The sequence below is a fragment of the Notothenia rossii genome, assembly GCF_949606895.1.
Source record: "Notothenia rossii genome assembly, chromosome: 3".
NCBI classification, from domain to species: domain Eukaryota; kingdom Metazoa; phylum Chordata; class Actinopteri; order Perciformes; family Nototheniidae; genus Notothenia; species Notothenia rossii.
In genome coordinates this window covers 3,969,865-3,986,732 of record NC_136901.1, presented here as the reverse complement: position 1 = coordinate 3,986,732, position 16,868 = coordinate 3,969,865, and the positions used below count along the sequence as shown (strand labels likewise).

General features: G+C 44.5%; 2 protein-coding genes across 7 annotated transcripts in view; one reads left to right on the top strand and one right to left on the bottom strand.

The window, feature by feature from the left end:
* zranb3 (zinc finger, RAN-binding domain containing 3) overlaps positions 1-4,753 on the bottom strand; it is an 89,883-nt gene extending 85,130 nt beyond the window's left edge. The window contains exon 1 of the mRNA XM_079667602.1: positions 3,556-4,753. The gene's annotated coding sequence lies outside the window, so the exon portion shown is untranslated. The remainder of the gene's footprint in view (positions 1-3,555) is intronic.
* The window catches only part of LOC307030958 (R3H domain-containing protein 1-like), a 46,769-nt gene that overhangs the window by 1,100 nt on the left and 28,801 nt on the right, over positions 1-16,868 (top strand). For 2 of the 6 annotated variants that reach the window (XM_079667598.1, XM_079667599.1), the window contains exons 1-5: positions 2,075-2,296; positions 6,727-6,879; positions 12,680-12,878; positions 15,808-15,825; positions 16,392-16,481. In XM_079667598.1, coding sequence (XP_079523724.1) covers positions 12,720-12,878; positions 15,808-15,825; positions 16,392-16,481 — 267 coding nt within the window. In that variant the 5' untranslated portion in view covers positions 2,075-2,296; positions 6,727-6,879; positions 12,680-12,719. Of the gene's footprint in view, positions 1-2,074; positions 2,297-6,726; positions 6,880-12,679; positions 12,879-15,807; positions 15,826-16,391; positions 16,482-16,868 lie in introns of those variants that run through there. The other 4 variants (XR_013805835.1, XM_079667595.1, XM_079667596.1 and 1 more) reach the window with 4 other exon arrangements.

Here is a 16,868-nt window from a genome sequence, read left to right as displayed (position 1 = left end):
CATGTTTTTAAAAGCCTTTTTATATAGTAGTATAGTTTTAAAACATAGTACAACTCCATTACTGTCACATAGGTTATAAATGTGGACCTTGAAACCTGACTTGAACTACATTCATGCTCGTAAAAATGCCATAAATAAAACATCTCATTTTAGTACTTGTGTAATAAATAACCCATTATAATTCCTATGCATTAACCCAGGCAATTATTACCTCATCTTTGCTGGAGATGGCACTGAAAGCGTATACGTTGCCACCACTGAGGCATCATGATAGTATCTTTTTCATTAAGGTACCAGCGGAGCCTGGTGGGTGGAGAGTGCTCCGTCCCTGCGGCTGCTGGTTTACAGGAGATGATGTGGTAATCTTTGCAGGGCTGTGTGTTGTGTGTGTTGTGTGTGTTGTGTGTGTGTGTGTGTGTGTGTGTACTTTACAGGGATTTACGACCATAATAAGTCGTTGCGTGTTTGCTGATTGAGAATCCCTCAATGTGATTGTGCACATTTGGATGATATGGTTATCCCTCAAACATATCAGCGTCTGTTTTTACCTGCTGGGTGATGTATTGTGCATTCGGAGGTACACTAAATCAAAGCTCTGGTTGTGGTGGTGTACACTCTGTGGCACACAACTCCCAGGCTTAAAATAAACGCCAATAATTGTTTACCATAACTGTTTCTGCAGCGGAGACTCTGTTGACCGTTCATTACGCAGGTTAGGGCACATTCGGAGCTGATGACATTATCAGATATTGAGGTTGAGGATGCTGTGTAATGGCTTTCACCGAATGTGGCCCCGATGACTAAATAATTCATCGCCTTCCAGGGGGGAAAAAATCTCTCTTTCCGATAATATTTGGTCTGGGCCATTAAATAATTCATCCGCCTATCCATAAATTGTTTGTTCAATTGGTGACCTTTTCATGGGATTAAGGAAGCACAATAATACATTCTTCAGAGACCTGGCATAACGAATGGTACAATTATGAGGCAGGATCGCATCGGATCGGTTGTCGCAGTCTAGTGTTGGTTGCTTAGTGACAGCAGGAACTTTTCCGCCCACTGTGTTTGCTGTTAAAGTCTGAGTGACTGAAAGGACAAAAACAATCACATTATGGCAGTCTAGACTTCAGCTGCATAGGACCGGTGTGTGACTTCCTATGTCTTTGACAGCCTGTCTGTCACTTAGTGAGGAGAGTGCTTCATGAAGTCAATTATTCCCAAAGCTCAATTATCACGCTGTCGTGTAAGATATTCGATCCTTAATGAAATAAACAAGCCAAGTGAATTCTTGTGGAGGCTGTGATCCCTTTTGTTTTTCCTATTCAATCCTCCAAAGTCAGATTTAGATCAAACAGAGGAGGTGAGGGGTGCGGTTTGATCACGCACAAGCAGCTGCTCAGTGTATGGTTTCCTCTCTGATCCACCAATAAGCTTATGTGAGATTTGCCTAAAGCTCAATATTATTGCAGTGTTTTACTCCTCCTCTGCTTTCAGTAATGGGTGGTGTTTCAGGTGGTGGCTCAGTGGGATTAGCTGTAGCTCGCCTTCATGTGTGGAGCGCAGGGTGCCAGCTTTAATGGGAAGGTAGCCCAGTGAACAGCTCGGCCTCTCAGCGGCCAGCGCCTCCCCATCGTCTCTCCACCTGCTCTTTGAGCACCTAGCTGGCCGCCGACATGTCGATCCTGTCCTTTCTCTTCTCTTTCTCCACTCTTTTCTGCACCTTACCTCCCTCTCCTCTTCCTCTCACTCTCCTTCCATCTATCCCATGTCCCTGGCTGCCCTTTCCTCCTCCTCCTCCTCCTCCTCCTCCTCCTCCTCTTCCTCCCCCCGCCTCCATCCTAAAGCAGAGTAACTAATGAAGAGCCCCATTTAGCCGGTGACTTTGGTTCAGTCGGCTCCGTAGTGCCGTCCGGCCACGGCTGCTCTGACTGGCTGCTCGGCTCTGACATCACACGGGGGCCAGCTGTTGATTTGGCGCTGTCTCCAAGGCTGGCTGGCTTGATGGGTTGTGGCAGGTAGACTTGTGCTCGCACAGCACTCTCCCTCCCTCCCTCTCTCTCTCTCTCTCTCTCTCTCTCTCTTTGTGACACCCACTCCCTCACCCTCTCCCTTTACACTCCCCTCTCCCCGTCTTCACTCTCACTCAGTCGAGCGAGCGAGCAGGAGGCAGCAGGCAGCTGCCGAGGAGCGAGCTGGGAGGCGACCCCAGCCTCCTCTCCAGCAGATTGTGCCTCCTGTACAATGGACACTAAACGGTTGAGTAGCAGAAGGGATGGAGGGCAGAGCTGCCGGGCAGGTAGGTCCTGCAGCCTCCAGCCACTCAGGGCATCTCTCGTCCTTCTTCTCATTCCATCTTCATATTTCTCATTTAGTTCTGATTTTCTCTCTCCTGTGCCTTTTTAAGGTTGTTAGATTTCTGCTTAAGGAGATTTTCAATACTGTTTTAAAAAAGGAACTGTTAATCCATGAGAAAATCTCTTCTGTATCTGAGTTCTTTTTTTATGATTGCATGGCAGCAGTGAGTAAGTGTATTTCTCTCTGGCTTGTTGAACTCAGTGCAACATGAGATTGTCCTGAGCCGTGTTACTCAGTGAGCCGAGCCAAAGCTTTCTAAATCTCCTCGCCAGTTTGCCAATGCAGCTTCTGCTTTTCATTACAAGGATAATTATCCAAGACCAGCCAATGAGAGGCATCGCTCTGCATTGTACTCCGTCTCCAGCCTCGCTCCCCTGTTTGTTCTGCAGGTGTTGACTGCAAATGGACTTTTAATGAGTCTGGCAGACTTTCTGAGTTATGCCCCTCTCATAAGGCTCCATACATTAAAACTGCTAGACTTGCATGTTAGTTTTCTGTGTTTATTGTTTCTCCCCTAATTGCCTAGATTGATATTCCCTAGAAGCTCTCCTGTGGGATAGGTAATGGATTACCTGCATGCTCTGCTGTGGATTTAATTTATTAATGCTGTCTGACTGCGCCTGAGCCCCGCCGCACCGCCTCATGTGACCTGCAGGCACGGAGAAAAGCGCAATTAGAGGCTCATTTATGTTTAAATGCTATTACGAGCAGTTCCTTAAACAGACACTGCCTCAGTCGCCCCAGAAATTGAGGCAAGCAGTGTATGAAAGTGATATCATTTCATAAGCTTTTTCGCTAATCGTTTTTCTGGTCCAATCACATAGCTCCCCTGTCAGCGCTTCCCTGGCTTTGTAATTAGCAGAAATGGCTAGAAAACGGGAGATTAGTTACTCAGTTTAGCGAAACGCTGGAATCAATTTTTATCGTAGCGCCACGAGTGCAAACCAGCGTTAGTATCCTAATGAACTGTTTATTTGATGTCTGATTTTCTCAGCCAGGGTGCATGTCCGGCGCCATGCTGAAATTACTCCGAGTCTTAGTCGGCGTGTTTGAAAGTCAGCGTAGCCGTAAAATGTTTGGCTGGCTTGTGATTCCTGTGGCATGAATGCACAATTCAACTCAGCCGAGCACAAGTGGTGATTTTTTTCCCCCTCACGTGTGCAGGTGACACAAAGCTGCAGCCCTCAGACATGGCGTTACCTTTTGTACTTCGGTCTGCTTTTGTTTCCCTGTGCGCCGCTGAATAGAGCAGTTTAGTATTCTACATCTCTGCAGACAATATCCCAGCTGTGTGGCACCGCTCCCCCCGTTGTTCTTTTTATGTGACACTTGCAAACGCTCATCAGCCCCGGCAATAAAGCATGAATTATTTTTCAGCGCATTATCTGCAGCTGCATGCAGGGGGACGCTGACACTTTTATTTGATTGTGTTTCCCCTCAGGGCGCTTATAAATCTTCAGGATCACACAGAAGCTGGTGAGGGTGATGGCTTGTTCTTTTCCGCCCCGCGTTTGACTCATCTCCTCGTTCTGCTCGGAGGATAGAGGTGGGGATAGAGTAGCAGATAGAGGGAGGGATAGAGGGTCCTTCACCTGCAGTTGAGCTGGATTTAGCCCAGACGAAAGCCCTGATCCACGCAGAGCTGAACAGAGCGGAGGTGTGAGAGGGAAAGGTCAGCCTTTTGCAAGAGCCAGGTGTGTGTGTGAGGAATATAAGTGTCCTGGAGTGTCCTTGCTCGTTTGTTCCCGTGTGTGTGTGTGTGCACATGCCATCAGCAGTGGGCTCCTTTACGCTTCACAGTGATTGAAAAATGTCTCATTAACTCGCCATCGAACATAATTGTCCGTGAGAGTAGTCCATGAAGAGCGTGGTGTGTGATTAATTCGGCTCAGTTGACGGCCACCTTCATGACCCCACTGTGGGTTTTTCGAGAATGAATTTCCATAGAAAGAATATACATGCATAGACTGTGTGTTGGTGAAATCAAATTGCATTGGTTTTTATTGTTTGTGGCAATTATTCCCTGGATTCCAGTCCGACTAATTGGTCATATCTGCAATTTTCTAATGCATTTGTGTAGATTTGATGCATCTGAGTGTGAGTGTGAGGTTGCTGATATGCGATCGGGGTTTGGCAATAAAGGCGTTGTGACACTGAACGATGCCTGAGGGATTCTCTCTAAGGTTGCTGCGCTCTGCGGCGACTGTAATACCAATGAACCACTCCCTGTCAGCCACAGCACAAACCTGGAGGCAGGCGGAGCGTCTCATCAAGTTCACTGCTGCGCGTCTGTGTGTGTGTGCGTGCGTGTTTTGCGGTGCTAAGGTGTGTTAGAAGCTGCTGAGCACCAATCAAACGGTGATATTCCCTTTTTTTTTTTTTTTCAAAATTTGATTTTTTCCTGGTTGTGCTGTGCATTGTTTGCGCCATTAGCATTCATAACGCTGTCTCCACCATATCTCACACACACACACACACACACACACACACACACACACACACACACACACACACAGGCTCAGTGTGAAGTCCTGAAGCCCGGTCAGCAGCTCTGCTCGTAAAACCTGGAGCGCCTATGGCCGACAGAGCCACTTTTACACTCTGCGTGTGTGCACGTGTGTTCGCTGCAGGAGGATCATGATTTAAAAATGTTTTTCCGTTTCAGACTTTTTAGCCGGCACCTTTATTCGCAGCGGCATGAATCGGAACAACCAAGAAGGGCAAAGCGTAGAGCCCCAGCAGCAAAATGATACTCCTGCTGTCACAAGCGAATAACCCTGTAAGAGCTGCATTTAGAACAGAGATAAGAGGGGGGGAAGAAGGGTAAAGATAAGACCAGGGGAATATATAGGCGATGGTAATAAACGACTGGCTGCATGTACCAGGCTGTGTTCTCTCCAGATGTGAGTCATTATAATAATGACATCAACATTGATGAATGGGTCCTGCCTTGGGCCTCACACCTGTCAACGCCAGGGAGCAATGCTGCAGACTGAAGGGGACGCTTTCCCCACAAATTTGCTGAAATGTCAAACAACAATCATGTTAAAGTGTTGTCGAGTCTCAGATTAGTTAGATATAAAGAGGTTCTGGTGATATCACTATTTAAATATACAGTACTTGTGCTTTTATGGGCTGTTGGAACAAAAGCAATGCACCAAATGGTTTCCCCGCACGACGATCATCGGATCAGTCTGCCGCCATGAGGTGTCAGGAGGAGGAAGATTAGAAAGTGAGCCGGGTTTCCACTTGACCTTTTTGGCTGGCATGGGGGTCTCAGCGCGGCCATGTTGGGAGCAGCAGCCGGGCCTTGGCACCGCGGGGTGCCAGAGTCAGCGTGGCACCTCGCCCGCTCACTGAGGCAGAGAGGAAGGAGGGAGGGGGGCAATGAGGGGCTAGAAGAAGGTGCCGTTAGATATCAGAATCAGGTTTATCAGCAGGGAGGTTCACACTTATGATGAGTTTGACTTGATGTCCTGGTGCAAATATAAAAGTAAAACACAGATAGAAAACTCATTTATGTCGAGTTAAGGGAATACAAAGCGTCATAATGTAACTGCTTCATTGATTAATGGAGTCATTGCCAACTTTAATGGAATTTTAAACTGCTTATCGTTGGGTTTTGGACATTTAAAGACGTCACCTTGGGAGATTATGATATTTTTCTAACATTTTATCAACTAAATGATGAATTGACTAAATTATTCTGGAGTTCTAATCTGATATGTGGCAACCACATCCAAAGAAGTCTTCAAAGGAAGTCACATGTTCATAATGTAGAGGACTAACATGTCTGACTAAAGCAGCCATTTATCAGAAAAGTGATGCGCTCAATAAAACACACATCTAAAGAGAAAGCTGGAACACACACACACACACACACACACACACACACACACACACACACACACACACACACACACACACACACACATTTTTTAATGATGTGAATATTATGGAGCTGTGTTGTGGTTGGTGTATTCAGATGTCTGCCCAGTGTCCCCCTGAATTCATCCAGAAAGGCACTGGCTGGGAAGACGAAGACTTTGTACGCTACACGGTTTGAAAATGTATGTGCGATTAAATGGCAGAGGATTTTCGGGCTGAGATCTGCTCTCTTCCCTCGCTGCTCTCTGAATTCAGAATGCTTGTTTTTTTTTAGGAGGTGCCTTCTCCTGTTGCCTCCGCCGCACTCCCATCTCTTTGCTCATCTATTATTTATGGCGCATTGGCACGCACAGGCCCAGAAATACACGCACTTTCTTTTTGCTCCGATGCACAAATATTTTCCAGAGTTGCTGACATCTCGACTACTGTCAGTCCACGTGCTCTGACCTTTCACCCCTAACCCCTATGCCTCTCTCGTTGCAGGTCAGCAGGGGTCATGAGGGTGTCGGAGGCCCCGGTTGCTGTTCAGAGCAGCTGAAGCAGAAATGGGCAAAGAAGTCTGGATGGCATCGGTAGGCTCAGCCTCATCGACTTCACCAGCCTCGTCCTCCTTCGCCACAAGCATCTACGCAACAAGTACGTATCTTTATGTCAAAGAAATACTTAGTCAGGGAATGTGATGCATGTTTTTAAGGGATTTAAAAGTCAAGTTTAAAACCAAACTTAGTGCAAATTCTGAGAGACATCAGTGAAATGTGCATGTTGTTCTGTCAGAGCATGTATCAAAAGTAGGTAAACAAATCTTCACTTTATAGAAAAACAGTTAGCGTAACAATGTAAACACTGCTTAACACCAGGGCAAACTAAATCCCACACAAATGTGCATGTTTTTTACGAATATGAGACGTCGGTTGGTTTAATTACACATACAAGCATCGACTCAACAAGTACGTATCCTCCTTAAATCTGTTCAAAGAAACAGTCAGTCGGGGAATGTGATGCATGTTATTAAGGGATTTAAAGTCATAAAAGTCAAGTTTACAACCAGACATCAGCTAAATGTGCATTTCTTTACGGATATGAGACGTTGGTTGGTTTAATTACACAGCTTCTGGAGCTAACTCTCCACTGGGGTGCAATTAAACCACTGCAGAAGAACAGGGTGTAACCAGATGACGTAATTAGTACACACTTGTTCAACAACACCATCAACCTCTGCATTGCTCAGAGTAAGATATAGGAACACTATCCCATTACTTTCTATATATAAGTGCACGCTAATAGACATTTCCCAAATTCACATCCTAAGGGTAAAGATATGAGGGTCCTTCTACCAAATATGTGATGTGTATTTCAAATGTCAACTCTTACATTATATTTTCATGAATGAACTCGCCAGTTATCACTTCCATTGAAGCATTAAGAATAAACATGATGGAATTTCCTTTTTATTCTGACATTAAACGCCCTGATCTCATTCCTCAAAAGTACCTTTGCAGGACAGTTTTGCAGCAATGCAAATATAACCCATTTTGAATAAACCGAACATTTGACTTGGCGATATTTGAGTCTGCTCCAATTAACCTTAGACTAGATTTTTTAACTTTTTAAAAACACAATGATAGCTGGTGCTTTCCCTAATAAATGCACTTTGAAAGTCTGAATGGATTAACCATTTTAAACTCAACAAATGTAGGGATTAAATTCACCTGTGATCAAATATATCTTTAAGTAATAACTGGAGAAAGAAAAAATAAATATATTCAGGTATTCTGCAATGCATTTGATTTGTTAGACATTTCCCTTAAAAGCAAATAGCTATCATTACATGGAGTGAATAATCCATAATGTGACATTACAATATGAAGAGATTATATATCAGGAGAATAAAGTGATGTTCCCTTTCCGTCTTCGCTCATAAGAGACCAATTTGCTCGTCCCTAAATTCCCAGACGTTCCCTTAATGTAACACTAAGGATCAAATGATGATCTGTATTACTTATGCAGGGAAAACATCAGGGATTCTAAAGAGGCACACGGTGCAATTACCTCCGCCATGAGAGATGAGACGGGGGAAACTCAAATGCATCAAAGTCACAGAGCCAAATTTAGTCCAACACTCCGGTCCCATGATACGAATGTGTTTGGAAGAATGAGTGATTCGGCGAGGGGGAAAATAGCTATCCATCACAAGCCCGGCTCTTGAAAAATATCTGTCCAATATTGCAAATCTTCAACACAGCGACTCAAGAGACTTCACTCATCAAAATGTCAGAGGCAGACACTAAATATTCAAAGGCGCAGCGCGGCACTCTGGAGAATTAAGCTGTTTTCCTGCAGAATGTAAAAATAATGTAAAGCAGTCGCTTTTGTGAAACCTTTTTGACGGGTCATTGAAATTCAACATCTGACTCTCCAGTGCCCCGCTACGTTCGAGCTAACCTCCTAGCCTCGCGCAGCATTGGGTTAGCGCTACATTTGCCAGGCAGATAAGCTCAGGAGAGCAGAGGGGACCTCACGAGAAGTCAATTACTCCGACATGGAGCGACTCACACTCGCTGTCTCAGCTCTTTTGGGACGGAGATAAACAATCTCAGCCGGCTCTCTGCGATCAGATAGGAAAATGGCTCTGATCACTAGCGGGCAAATAGGTTGAGGCCCCAATTGGCAAGGACACACACACACACACACACACACACACACACACACACACACACACACACACACACACACACACACTCGAGCGCAGAGTAGCTGCTGTTGCGTGTGAATCCAGTTTTGATGTGCAAAGTGAATTTGATGAGCCCGTTTCTAATTAACCTATTAATCATAGCTCTCATGTACCAGATGTCTGCCCTCCCTTCTCGTGCATATGTGTGTGTCTTTGTGTGTGTTTCCCTGCATGGGGTCGGACTGCATAATTAGGGCGTATCAGCAGGACGAACTCACACTATGACTTCAACATAGGGAGGTCGTGGCATTACACAGTTGTTCCATGCAAAGGACCATAGGTGCAAAGCAGCTAATGCTCCAAGATAAGCAGATCTTTTATTTAGAAATTGTATTTTTAACAAATGTAAGATCGTACCAACGGGGAAGTTTGAATAAGTCATTAAAATCAAACTACATATGGGTCTAATCTGCATTTTCACTTCTATAGACTGTCTTGATTAGATTTTAATGATAATCTGTTCTGCTTAGTGGTGATTGCAGACAAACACTCAATTTAAAAACATTGCATTTGCTGCACTTATCAAATATAAACACAATTTAATGATTTACCTTGTTATCGTTTGAAATTATTATTAAGAATATTCAACATTTTTACTGATAGTTAATAAAAAATGTAATAATCATAACGTTCTTTAATATGAAATAAAACCTTTTATCTGTTATGAGAGTGTTTGTATGTCCCTTTAGAAGCCCCATCGTATCCATATATCTTTACTTATTTTGTACCAATTGGGGGCCTCTCACGCGATGGATACTTGACCCCCCATGTGTCCTTCAAACACTTCCAAACAAGGGTGTCAAAGGTTTATTGTTTTTCGGTGCCGAGTGGAGACAGACGCTGTAATGTGAAGCTGTTGGATCTCTCAGGACCAAAGTGTCCTCCTGCTGTGTCTTCTCCAATCACGTCCATTGTGTGAGTCTGAACAGCTGCAGAGCTGCGAGACAGAAAGGAAAGATTGATGAATACAGAGCAGCGCCCCGCCTCTTTCTCACAGCGAAACATGGAGTTTGAGATGTGAAACACAGGTGTAAGTAACGACATGAATAACATCTGGAAACCATTTGTACACAGATCCGTCAGTTATGGCATTATTTACATTTCTGCAAGAACTCTAAATATGCCGGCTATATAAACGTTTGTACGGCGTCTCCGTGGGAAACGATGTTTTGACACAAATCACTGTTATGATTACAGCTGCTTTCTAAATACACCCACAAGCAAACAGTCATTACTAAAGTCTCCTCAAACATGGAGATGACGCAGTGTGAACAGGTACGTTGTATTTACTTGTTTATGGATACCTAGTTTATTTAGCATTTGTAATTGCATGGAGCCCGCAGTAATACACCTCATTTGTACTTTCTGTATTGACATTCTGATTATTTTTTAATAACGTAGGCTTGTGTTATTGCTTTTATTGATTAATGCACGAGTTCATATTTCAGAGTAATGATGATGAACTGTTTCTATTACACAGTGTAGAGAGAAGGAGGGGGACAATACTGGAGGCCTGCTACGCTATCGGACCACATTCTTCAGTGCTTTTCCCCTTTAGTGTTTATTCTCAGAAAGCTGCTCATGCATTGATCTCTACCTCATGTCTTTGGAAAGTTCTGAATTTACTAAATGATTTAGGTGTTGCCTTGTGTTGTTTACTGAAATAATAAATGTCTCTGACTAGTGAAAACTTGTTTTATTGTTTTGGTATAAATACAATGACTTCTTCATATGCTTTTTATATATATATAAATATAGTACAGTGTTTCCCACATCATTTGATTATATGTGTGGGGGCACCGCAAATATCAACAGATACAGTGGGGCAAAAAAGTATTTAGTCAGCCACCAATTGTGCAAGTTCTCCCACTTAAAAAGATGAGAGAGGCCTGTAATGTCCATCCTAGGTATACCTCAACTATGAGACAAAATGAGAAAAGAAAATCCAGAAAATCACATTGTCTGATTTTTAAAGAATTTATTTGCAAATGATGGAAAATAAGTATTTGGTCAAAAACAAAAGTTCATCTCAATACTTAGTTATATACCCTTTGTTGGCAATGACAGAGGTCAAACGTTTTCTGTAAGTCTTCACCAGGTTTTCACACTGTTGCTGGTATTTTGGCCCATTCCTCCATGCAGATCTCCTCTAGAGCAGTGATGCTTTGGGGCTGTCGCTGGGCAACACAGACTTTCAACTCCCTCCAAAGATTTTCTATGGGGTTGAGATCTGGAGACTGGCTAGGCCACTCCAGGACCTTGAAATGCTTCTTACGAAGCCACTCCTTCGTTGCCCGGGCGGTGTGTTTGGGATCATTGTCATGCTGAAAGACCCAGCCACGTTTCATCTTCAATGCCCTTGCTGATGGAAGGAGGTTGCCACTCAGAATCTCACGATACATGGCCCCATTCATTCTTTCCTTTACACGGATCAGTGGTCCTGGTCCCTTTGCAGAACAACAGCCCCAAAGCATGATGTTTCCCCCCCCCATGTTTCACAGTAGGTGTTCTTTGGATGCAACTCAGCATTCTTTCTCCTCCAAACACGTCTAGTTGAGTTTTTACCAAAAAGTTCTATTTTGGTTTCATCTGACCATATGACCTTCTCCCAATCCTCTTCTGAATCATCTAAATGCTCTCTAGCAAACTTCAGACGGGCCTGGACATGTACTGGCTTAAGCAGGGGGACACGTCTGGCACTGCAGGATTTGAGTCCCTGGCGGCGTAGTGTGTTACTGATGGTAGCCTTTGTTACTTTGGTCCCAGCTCTCTGCAGGTCATTGACTAGGTCCCCCCGTGTGGTTCTGGGATCTTTGCTCACCGTTCTTGTTTCTCATTTTGACCCCACGGGGTAAGATCTTGCGTGGAGCCCCAGATCGAGGGAGATTATCAGTGGTCTTGTATGTCTTCCATTTTCTAATAATTGCTCCCACAGTTGATTTCTTCACACCAAGCTGCTTACCTATTGCAGATTCAGTCTTCCCAGCCTGGTGCAGGTCTACAATTTAGTTTCTGGTGTCCTTTGACAGCTCTTTGGTCTTGGCCATAGTGGAGTTTGGAGTGTGACTGTTTGAGGTTGTGGACAGGTGTCTTTTATACTGATAACGAGTTCAAACAGGTGCCCTTAATACAGTTAACAAGTGGAGGACAGAGGAGGCTCTTAAAGAAGAAGTTACAGGTCTGTGAGAGCCAGAACTCTTGTTTGTGTGTAGGTGACCAAATACTTATTTTACACCATCATTAGCAAATAAATTCTTTAAAAATCAGACAATGTGATTTTCTGGATTTTCTTTTTTTTTCTCATTTTGTCTCTCATAGTTGAGGTGTACCTAGGATGAAAATTACAAGCCTCTCATCTTTTTAAGTGGGAGAACTTGCACAATTGGTGGCTGACTAAATACTTTTTTGCCCCACTGTACATGTGAGTATTTAAGGTAGAAATGGTGCATTTGAAAATAAATAAAATGTGTGATTTGTGTCATTTAATGGCTTTTTTCACTCCAATAACACATGTTGAAGAGCTGCCTGAGTACACCATCGAATAAATACATGAACTACTTGAACTTTGTGGTGTACTTTATTTAGATGTTCCTGTTATTCCATGCCTTTTAATAAAACATTACCTCTGCAGCGTCTCATTCTTACTTTTAGCCAACGCCCCAAAGAAAAGAAAACAGCCCTCACGGACATTTCCATCTCTTTCAGGTTCTCTGTATTCGCCAGCATCTCCCAGTAAGACTTTGCAATGAGAATGTCCGACACAGTTGACACTGAAACGATGAAGGTTTCCGAGGTGGCCGAAGAGGTGCCGTCTCCACAAGAAAACGACGGCAACTCCGAGGTGGCGGACCCGAGCCAGAGCAGCAGAGAGGAACCAGGCAGCAACAATACGAGAGACGCCCAGGTAAAGAAACCCCCCGTTACACCCCTCTCTCTCTCTCACTGATCTGTACTGAGTACATATGTGATTTAAAGGTCACCTATTAGACTGTTTTTCATCAATATATCACAGGTCTCAGATATATCCAGAGCCTGTCTCTGATTGGCTGAAACACCAAACAGATCATTGCAGCATTACCCATAATCCCCTCTGTTTCAGCCCTGTTTCCAAAGTGCTGATTCTCTGTCTGTTACTTTAGATCAAAATAAGGAGCCCCTCCCCACGCCCCTCTGAGAGAGATTTGGTTACAAAGAACTCAATGGTGCTCTAGAGGAGATTCAGGTGATAAGGGGGGGGGGGGGGTTACCTTTGTTGCTGATTGGCTAATGGTTACATAAGACAAAACATCGTTATGACATCATAAAGTGGCCAAAATCTGATCAGCTCATTTTCAGACAGGTTTTTATAGAAATGGATCAAAAAGAGAGAAACTTTCAGAATGTCTTTACACATGCTTATGTATAAAAGAATAGGTGACCTATAAACCTGGACATTCATCCCTTTCTCAACCCGTCACATCGTGGTAAAATCAGAGAGGTTAGAGGCGTCCGTACCCGGCGAGATTCACTTTTCTTCCTCGCTCATTTCCATGAAAATTCAGTTAGCAGTCAACGTCAAACACCAGCTGCCCTGGGGATCTCCTGTCACCTGCGGCGTTCAAGATGATTTTCCCGGCTGCTCGGCAAGAAAAACTATTTCTGAAAAGTGTCGTGTGCACCGAAATAATAATGCGGGGCTTGCCACAGCACAGAGGGAACCAGTGGAGCTCTTGTATCCTCCGTAGGAGACCCTAAAGCATGGGATCTTCTGGGGATTGAGGATCACTTTCTAATAAACTGCTAATTAATAAAGTCTCTATTTTGTGTGCGGAGTATGCACTTGTAAATTGGCTTTAAAGTGAAACTGGTTTTGTAGTTTGTGCTCAAAATTAGGAATATGATCTCTGGTCAGGAAAGGAAATGATTGTATCTTTTGGCAGCGACTCTAAAATAGGATTCAGGCCAATCTGGCCTCGTGGTGGGAGGCAGGCAGGCAGATAATCTGGAGCTCAAATCCTGGCTTATCTAGCAACTTCCTGTGTCTACGTTACCCTGAGGAACAGAATGACACCAGCATGTGTGAAGCTGCGGGGGGAGACGAAGGGGGGAGGGATGGTTGAGGGTTCTTTTCCTAACATTTGAACAAGAATACATTTGAAACGGTTGAATCTTTTCTCCAAGCCAGCTGCTTTTTGTACCGTCTCCTTTAACACCTTGAGTTGACTTTGCTTCCACTAATGTTTTTTCTTTGACCTCTCCAAAAGTCGCCGTGTCCTTCCTCTTTCTCCCTAAAACCCACCCTGACATAATTACTCGCTGGTCGCAGGATCGAAGTGGCTGACCTTTCCGCTTGTCATTTTCCAAAGCTAATTTTGTCATTCTGTGTAAGGGCGGCGGTTAAACGCCTGTTCATCGTGGAGGGGAAATAGAGTGTACTTGGGGTTAGAAGACGGGGGAGGTGGAAAAGCATTCCTACAGAGAAAAAAGGGAGGAGGGGGAGAAACCGTGTGACATTGCCGCCATCTGCCTCCAGCTCTCCGTCGTCCTCTGAGCAGGACAGGTGGCCGCCCTACTTCTGCTGACTTCAGCCCTTTTCCCCGGTCTTTTATCTCCTGCCGGCATTGTTCGGTCCCCACCGGCCCCTCGCCGCTCAATTAGCCGGTGAAGCGGTGCGGCGCACGGTCCCAAATCGCTCCCTTCCTCCCCCTTTCTCCACATCCACATTACCTGATATAGAGAAAGGGTCACAGGCAGCGAACGGCGCTCCATTTCAATTTTTCATAGGTGATATTTGGCCCTCGGCTCAATGAGGGAGGGGAGTGGTTGTCCTTTTGATTTTAGAGGACAGGTGGGAAGGACAGCTGTGTGTGTGTGTGTGTGTGTGTGTGTGTGTGTGTGTGTGTGTGTGTGTGTGTGTGTGTGTGTGTGTGTGTGTGTGTGTGTGTGTGTGTGTGTGTGTGTGTGTGTGTGTGTGTGTGTGTGTGTGTGTGTGTGTGTGTGTGTGTGTGTGTGTGTGTGTGTGTGTGTGTGTGTGTGTGTGTGTGTGTGTGTGTGTGTGTGTGTGTGTGTGTGTGTGTGTGTGTGTGTGTGTGTGTGTGTGTGTGTGTGTGTGTGTGTGTGTGTGTGGAAGGAAGCATGTTGGGATTAGGAAGCTGGGCTCTGTTACAATTTTGCCTGAAATGGCTCCTGCCAGGTCTAACCTCCCCCCCTCCCTCTTCCTCCACTCCTCTATGCCTGCTACTGAGAGACCTTCTGTTTATTCGTACCAACACACACACTCACCGGTGCGTGAAGCTGTCTCACACACTGTTGGCCAGTCAGTCTCTCTCTCTGCGTCTCACCTCCAGCGCCTAGGTCTGATTCACATGACAGTTAAATGCAAACGCATATAAACTGACCTGAATCGTTGCGGCCACATGTCTGGCTTTTGTTTTTTCGTGTGTGTGTGTGAGAGAGAGAGAGAGAGAGAGAGAGAGAGAGAGAGAGAGAGAGAGAGAGAGAGAGAGAGAGAGAAAGAAAGTGGCCTCACAATGCAGCCACTTTGGTAGCATATGTTCTGCACATTTAATTCAGTCCTGATATGTCATGCTGTGCAGGGAATTTGCAATTTTCTAACCACAGATCATCGTCGTTTCAATTCACAGACAAATGTTAAAAAAAACTACGGCACTTGCTATGAATTGTTTTGTAGAGCTTCGTATGCACAATATGTAGGCCAGTCATATTTAATTCAAACCTCTCCACTTCCTTAAAGTAACAATCCTCTGTCCCACCTCCACCAAGCTTCTGTGGTGTGTTTGATTTCTCTTCCTGTGCACTTTTCTCCCCGACTCCCCTCCCTTACCTGTGGACAGCCTGTGAAATGCTCTAAGGTACGGTACGCTCCATCTGCATGTTGTAAAAAGGAGGCTCCGCCCTGTGTAATGTGCACTTGGATTGCGTTGTTTGCCTGGATGAAGCTGGAAGTTGTACCCGTGTTTCCTGTAAAGCCCGTTGTCATGTACACATTGCTCCGGTTGTTTAAAATGAGATCAGTGTTGAGATGCCATTACACGAATGAGAGTGCAGGCTATTGTGTGAATTACGCCTGGAAATACAAACCGTTTGAAGTGGACATTGTGCTTGCTGCATCGCTGTTGATATTACCCCGGGATGAAAAACACATTATGTGAAAGTGCTTACTCTATTTCCTTATTTACGGTTGTTTTGATCCACTTATCTGAGAGGATGTGGTCTCCAGTCATCACTCTGGGAAAAGATTTGTCAGCTAAAATGTGAAATATAGAAACTGTACGATTTGCTTGCAGTAATCGATTGTGCTCGCTGGCTGTTTCTGTTTTCTCTGGCTTGTCCCTGTGATGATATTGATGCAGATCTGTGTGTGTGTGCATGGTTTTTTAACTGTGCCCACCTACCTGCAAACCCCCTCCCCCCTTAGCCCAACACCAGGCTAAAGCTGGTGCGGAGCCTGGCAGTGTGTGAAGAGTCCTTTCCTTGCCCTAGCCCTGAGCCTTCAGCAGAACCTCAGGTAACAACCTCTGAGTGTTTTCACAGGGGTGTCAAACTGAATTTCAATTATGGTTGCACTCAAAGGGCCGGTGGTAACTTTAAGACAATATAAATATACATAGATAAATATATATAAAATAATGTATTATTTTACATTATTTCCTCTGCATTGGATTATTATCTAGGGTAATCATTTCATAATTAACTACGTCCGATATCAGAAGTCTAGGGCAAATCATTGCAAGTCTCTTCAGTGCACATCTCACAAAATGAGATGCATTGTGGGACATGTAGTTTATGGGCAACGTGCTCCTGTAAAGCAGCACCTAACTTTATAATAAACTGATTATATTCTTTGCAAGCTCTTGTGGGGCCTCATAAAATGAAGCGGCGGGCCGGATTTGGC